At 36.7% G+C, this 7695-nt stretch overlaps 1 protein-coding gene across 1 annotated transcript; it reads right to left on the bottom strand.

Annotated features, from left to right (window-relative positions):
- Nucleotides 1–198: 198 nt before the first annotated feature.
- On the bottom strand, nucleotides 199–2448 carry LOC122032864 (transcription factor JAMYB-like). The gene is made up of 3 exons (XM_042592178.1): nucleotides 2340–2448; nucleotides 710–839; nucleotides 199–613 (listed from the first exon to the last, which is right to left on the bottom strand). The coding sequence occupies exons 1-3, from the start codon at nucleotides 2446–2448 to the stop codon at nucleotides 199–201; spliced, it is 654 nt and encodes a 217-aa protein (XP_042448112.1).
- Nucleotides 2449–7695: the final 5247 nt, after the last annotated feature.

The following is a 7695-nucleotide window of genomic DNA, read 5'->3' as shown; positions in this document are numbered from 1 at the left end:
TATGAATATTTGTTATTGTCTTATTGAAATATTTATTAGAGCATATTAGCCATATGACTACATGAAATATAAATCCAGAGCTGATAAAATCTATTGTTAATGTCACATAGTGGGCTCAACCAAAGCCCAAGTCTAGTAGCTCGATGTAATTCGTCATTACATTTTGAAAGAGATCAATCATAATCCAACCCTAAACTACTAATTTTCGATGTCCCATTTATACTCGTTCAATAGATCATTTATGGTCCATCCATCTTGTTCAATGTCCCAATTCTCTTCTTCATAACCGATAGCAAAATCTCCGTTAGTCGTCTCTGTATTTACTTTGTCGTCCCGTTGATCTCCTCGAACTTGTACAACAGTCGAATTAGGGTTAGTAAAGTTTGAGTGCTCTTCTGATGCAGTTATCAACGACGTTCCAATGGTGCGATCGTGATCCACGTGGATGCGCTCCAAGAGGCGTGGCATCCATACAAAGCGTACGATGTCCTGAAATGTCTTGCTGTCGATGTCGCAACGGAGTTGCTTCGCATGCTTTTGCACACGAGTCCTCCAATAGTTCTTTATTTCATTATCAGTCCTTCCCGGTAAGTGTTGAGCTATTTTCGACCACCTATAGTGAGAGTAATTAAAATTGAAAGGGTAAAAGTAAAAATTATCATATGTATGAATATTTTTATTTTTTATGGAAATAAAAAATTATAATTACCGATTTCCGAAACGGCAATGCAACTCCAGGATGAGGAGCTGCTCCTCCGCGGTGATGTTACCACGCCGAACATCAGGGCGAAGATAATTGAGCCAACGTAGTCTACAACTTTTCCCGCTACGTTTCAACCCTGTTCAAATTAAAATAACACATTTTTTTTAAAAAAAATGTAAATATTATTATTTTAATAAAATTTAAAATAAAATCTTTATAAATGATTATGCTTAAAAACATTCCCATTATTTAATGACTCAATCCACTTCAGAAAAATATACAATCTAAACTTTTGATTTCTCCTAACAAATCCAGTCAGTTAGAAAAATACAGATTTATTATAATAGAAAAATGATTAATTCTTAATGAAACTCCTCTCACCCCTAATTATTTAATAGTCAGTTATAAATTGATCTCGTAATTTATTTTATTTATATAATTTGGAGATAGACGGTAAGAGATGTCTAGTCCCACCTCTAGTCACGTGATGATTGACTATAAATTAATTCCGTAATTTATCTTCTTTAACATAGAGACTTTTAGAATAAACATAATTATTTTTTTACTACAATAATAGGTCGAATTTTGATCAAATTTTATATTTTTCCTATTCCATCCTTATTTATTAAATTCATCCATATCTCTATTTATATGAGATATTTAATTTGCATCCTTATACTTATTCTTATTTTCATTCTCATCCCTACTAAAGAATTAGATATTGATGCTCTATCTAAATATTCTATTACCACCTATAATATTTTCATAAAGTTATGAATATTTAATTTATCTAATTTGGTAAAAAAAATTCATAGGACTAGACTGAACTAATTTGGTTTATCATTTTTTTATCATAAAATTATGAATATTTATTAAATTTATAAAACAACGGGTGGAAAATAAAAACTAAAAATAAAAAATAAAAAACAAATTAAACATCATAATCATAAAGAAATAATAAAATATTAAAATAATTTATCCTAATACCATTATCTTATATAAATATAATAATTTAATTGAGCATTCAAGTATAAATAGTATTTTATCAAATCTACTTCTATAAATTATATAAATAGTATTTTATCAAACTCACTTTCATACTTGAATTTAAAAATTCTTATGCCTGATTATTTAATCAAGTAAAAAAAATCTCTTTATATATTCTTTTATTTAAGTCGGATATATTCTCCATCTTTATTCTTTATTCAAATCGAATGTATCTTGGTCGAATTCAAAGAAAATTATCATCTCTGAAATTTATTTATGTTAGCTCAATGTAAAAACAAATGTAAACTAAACAACTCAAATACTAATGAGTTTGGTATGTTAATATTGGATCATAGCGAACAATTTAAGATCAAATGATGCATAAACTTACTCGATTTTAAACTTATTTTTTCTAGTTTAAATATATAAAATTAGATAAAGTCGATAATGCACATAGATTCAATTTCAACCTAATGATATTGTTCTTCTCCGCTATATTCAGGGAGCTTGTTGACAAAAACTAAAATTCCAGGGAGATTTTGAAGAAATGCATACGGAAGAGGGAGGGGCAATATAAAATAAAATTGTCATTTACTCCTCTAAGTTATATAAAATTAATATTCACCCTTCAAAGGTTTAAACAGAGCACCTGCGTGGCTCGCCCGCGCGTTCCACCGGCCCTCGCCGTGCTCCGCCACGACCTGGACGAGCAAGAGATCCTCCTCCACCGTCCACGGCCCTCTCCGGAGTTCCTCCATCTGCTCTCCCGGTGGTGACGGTGGTGGTGGCTCTGTGGCGGAGGCCAGCGGCGCCCTTTAAAGTACCAAGCGAATCGCCTCCTCCTTTCCACGCTGATGGCTACGCAGAGCGAAGAAAAGTAAACAGAGTCGAGATCGATTTTTATTTTTTATTTTTTATTTTGTATTTATTTTAAATTGTTTTTTTAATTAAAATTTGAGTGGAAACGAGAAGGATTTGGAAATTGTGTACGTATGTCAAAGAAGGAAGGCGTTGAAGGCTGACTTCATCCTCTGTTTTCCTCTGCTTCCTCTGTTTACTTGAGGAGTGGATGGTTGTTAGGGTGGAAAGAGGAGGTTCAATGGTTGATTTTTGAAGGGTAATGGCTGAGGAGGCAGTTTGTCGCACACTTTACGGTGTGTTTACTTGGGTGGATGCAGCGGCGATCGACTATAAGACTAACGGTCACGACGCCCCTAGGCGGATGAAGAGTTTGGGCTATCGGTCAATGACGGAGATAGAAAGACTTGTCTACCCGAGCTGATTTACTCGGGTTAATATAAAATAAAAGTCTTTGGAAGAATCTAGGTCGACATTCACGCGTTGAAAAAATTTTCTTAGTTTATCTTTCACAATTTTCATTTCTCCTCCTTTTGAAATCTTAGGACTTTCGGGCTAAAGCCCGAGTAGATTTACATGTGATAGCGACTTTGATGTCGATCACTGACAGACTGGTCACGTTATCTTGCGATGACATCTTCATGGAGTAAGTCATTGCACAACTAAAAGACGCATCGGCCAACCCCCTTTAAACCTAAAATCTAAATAAAGGAGAGAAGGACGAAATAGGGATTTGAACACTATAGTTCAAAATAACTTGAATTCTATATTCAAATTTGACTAAAAAGGATTAATCTTAAATATAAATTGAATATTTTTCAAGTTAGTTTAAAAAAAGCACAAGCAAATTCAATTTATTTGCACCTCTAAGAGGGAACAAGGAGGGGAAGCAAAAAGAAAAATGGAAAAGGATGAGAGGAAGGAAGAGATCTCTAAATAAATCTATTCGCTATTAGAAAGAGGTTAACCTTGAAAAGTTCTTCAAATTTAAGTCACTTATCATAAGATAAAGCATTTATTATCGCCGATAATTACTTGTCTAGACTTGGTTTACTTAGGAGACTCCTTCCTTAGTAAGCTACTTGACTATTCAAACTAAGTTTGGTGGTCAAAATCCATTGAGAAGAGTCTATGCATGAGGTTCATTAAGTCCAAAATTCTTTGAAATTTAGGGGTGGGAAAAAATAATATTTTTCGATAAAATTCCATTTTTGATCTTTTTTTGTCATATTATTTTGCATTGTTGATGTTGCTATATAGTCACCGTGTAGGAAACCCTAACTTTGAAACTTAAAAATGAACAAGAAAACCAAAAGCATGTAGTTCTCCGATTAAGAAGAATAATGTTTCCCACCAGAGCCCCTCGTCTAGAAACCTAAGACTTTTCAATTCATGTCACTAGTTTTTTGGAAAATCGATCGTCGAAGTGGATGTTGCTTTGACTTGAGCATTAGTTGTGTTCATCATTTTCTTTTTATTTTCTTTAAATTTTAGACTTCTTCCCCATCTTTTATTTGACTCGCAATACCAATACCAATGCGGACTAGAAGTCCAATTCTCTTTAATGACAATTCTTCTCCACTTATTACTTTAAATTAATATTTTAAACTCTTTTATCTGTTTATTCTAAAAGATGGAAGTGATTGATCACTCATGCGATGATGAAGAGGAGTTCCATCCCGTGAAAGATAGTAGTTATGGTGGAGGTCAAAGTTAAGATGATCAACGCTTAGATATCATCGGCTGGTCGGGTGATCAGGTTGATACTAAGACATCATCGGTCGGTCGAGTGGTCATGCCCCGATCGGAGGGAGAAGGGTCCGATCCGACCCCGTCGTTGACACGAGGAGATCAAATGATCGACGCTTAATGGAGTATTGAACGCCGGATGGCGGAAGAAACGATGTGCAGAAGCCGAGCCAAGCGGCTATCCCGCTCGGTCAGACAACAGGACTCGACAGGCAGAGTGGAACGTCGGTCGAGCGGAAGTGACACAAGCACAGTGAAATTTCGACCGAGCGAATGCGACACAAACACAGTGGAGTTCCGGGCGAGCGGACGGTACACAGGAACAACGAAGTTTCGGTCGAGCGACCAACTCGCTCGGCCTAATAGCATATTCTCTTTGGCATCTATCGACATCTTTTTGGGAGTTAGTGTTACTGACACCGGGCATGGGCAACCAGAAGATCGTACGGTGGAAGTTTCCACTACCATTTCAGAGATATGCTTGGCCCGTTGAGGTACTGTGTCAGGGATACTTTACTGATAAGTCTTTTCAGGAAAAACTTTGAAAAGTGTGTTTGCCTTGGGGGGCCTGACGCATGCTACAGGAGTTCTATATAAAGGGGAGGTCCAAGCATCGGTGGAGGTACGCAATACGCAATAGGCGATAAACACTGTTCTCGCTACTGCTCATTTTTGTTGTTCCGCCTTTTACTTCATCGTCAATGACTGATTTGAACATCGGAGGGTCAACGATGGGGATCCCTTTTCTAGCTCGGCACTGACGTAATCTGTGTTGTAGGTCCAAACAAAACCTACAGACAGTCAATGAAAATACGACATTTTCAACTTTTCATCTCATCGACGTTTGGATTGGATGAACCACATTCATACTTCAATATAAATATAGAGCAAGATATATATTGTATTTGCCTTCAAGGAATGTGGTATAATGGTAAAAGTGGGATGAGCTTTTTAGATATTGGAACGGTTCGATCATCTTTAAAATTAATTGAATCATAAAAATTAAATATCTAAATTGAGTAAAAAAATATACATCATTTTCCACTCGATTGTTCGACTTTGATTCAACCAAACGAATCAATTGATATAGTACATCCCGTTCAGATTATGAAGACGTGTTAATTATATCATAAGTTATATTTATACAATAAATCAAGATGTAACTATAGGACATTTTTCTTCAATAAAATAAAAAATTGGGAAGATCGATACTAAGCGAGGAGTTATTTGTATTTATAAATGTGTCTGATGGCCCGTTTGTAGGATTGGATCGTCACTTAAATTATTAAAAAAATATAAAATTGTTTATCTCCACTTAAACTATCAAAGAAATATTATTAACAAATATTGTTTTGGGCTAATGATTTTTTTTCTTCTTAAAAAGGCTAAATAGTAGTTTAAATTATTAAAAAGTTTAGAAAGGGCTTATAAATCTTTTTCATGCAAGATTACTCTTAACAAAAAGATTAGTCGATATTTGAAGAATTGGGGCATTGTCCAAGACTCTTAACTAGACACAATACAACATTGAATTTAGGCATATGTTTTGCTTGTTAAATAAGGATGGATATGCTGGGTTAATTCGGAGCTAGGGGGTGAAAAACTTCTCACACTTCAATGATGATGATTTCCAGTGTAATATACTCAAACAAACTCCCAATACTAATACAAGGATTTATTTGACATCCATCTCAAGAAGAGGTGACTAATATAAGGATCCACACATCGAACACATTCTCAACTAAGAAAGAAACTCTTTCTCGAAACAATCGGAGGTGGAAAAATCTCTTACAACACTGACACAAGCATGTAACTCAACGCAAGAAATAAATACGAAAATACAAGAGAAAACCTCTTTCTTGCTTGCACTCATGTAACTTGTAGATGCCCCTTGACCTTGGAAGTGTAAAAGCACTTATCTCCAAGATACTTCAAGAAGCGACGATGAGTAGTCATGAGCTCATTGAAGAGAATGGGGGAACTTCTTCGCATTTGAATCTCGCCAACGACTTTATCCTGTCGCGATTTAGGGCTCTCAATCGATAGCCACGTCAGATCCACTAATCCCAACCATCCAAAACCTGCACCTGGGAAATGGTCATATCCCAATCAATTGACCAATCAATTGGGGAGACTTTGATCGATTGATCGATTCAGAGCACCTCTGTCCTCTCGTAGATAAATGCTGAATCGATTGATCGATCAATTCATGTTGCCTTGCAATCTCGCGAGAAAACAAGTCCCAATCAATCGACTGATCGATTGGAGTATCCCAATCGATCGACTGATCAATTGGGGAGCACATTGTGCTCTTCGCGCGAGTGACCTCCAATCGATCAGCTCGATTGACATAGCCCCAATCGATCGATCGGTTGATCGATTAGGCTGCCCTTGCTCGCGAAGCTCTCCTAATCGATCAACCGATCGATTGAGATCTGGTTCAATCGATCGGTTGAGTGATTGACTAATCCTAACTTGACTAACTCAAGTCTAATATCCCAAACCCAACATCTGGTCAACCGTGACCTGTTGGGACTCGCTCATGTCTAGCATATAGTCAACCTTAACTTGCTGAGACTTCGTTACCAAGTGTCCGACCAATCCTTTGACCCACTTGGACTTTTCTAGCTGTGTCAAGTGTCCGGTCAACCTTGACCCACTTGGACTTACCGTCTCATGCCAAGAGTCTAGTCCTCCATAACCCACTTGAACTTCTAAACATCAGGTGTCTGGTCACCTCGGACCCTCCTAGATTTCCATATGCCTGACTTCACTCACCAGGACTTTCACCTGACTTCACTTACTAGGATTTTTCATTTGCCTAGCTCCACTCACTAGGTCTTTCACCTGACTTCACCCACCAGGATTTTCCAACTATCTAGCTTTACTCAATAGGATTTTTCATCTGTTTGGTTTCACTCACTAGAACTTTCCACACCAAGCGTCAGGTCAACACTGACCATCTTGGATTTTTATCATCTGCCAACCTCCTCGCTGGACTTACCCTTACCTAACTTTCAGTTAGGACTTTCCAATCAAGTATCCGGTCAACCTTAACCTACTTGACTCTTCTTCAAACCAAATTGGTCAAACATTGACCAAAGGAGAATTGTTCCAACAATCTCCCCAAATAGATTATTGTACTTACAATCTTCATACATTGTCAAATATCAAGACTCAAGCTCGAGCCAATTCAAACTTAGTCAATCTGGTCAACTTTGACCTAGGGAAATTGTACCAACAATCTCTTCTGTTTTGATGTTTGACAATACGTTTTGTTGGTGCAATATCCCTCAGGTCAAGGTTGACCTGTGTAACCAAGCTGAGTCTTGGTTTGGGTTTAGATGTTTGACAATAAGATATTGATTGAAGAAGAGTCAAGTAGGTCAAGGTTGACT

Source organism: Zingiber officinale, chromosome 11A, assembly GCF_018446385.1.
Source record: "Zingiber officinale cultivar Zhangliang chromosome 11A, Zo_v1.1, whole genome shotgun sequence".
NCBI lineage: Eukaryota > Viridiplantae > Streptophyta > Magnoliopsida > Zingiberales > Zingiberaceae > Zingiber > Zingiber officinale.
Note: the sequence above shows the minus strand (reverse complement) of the source record. Positions and strands in the feature narration are given on the sequence as shown.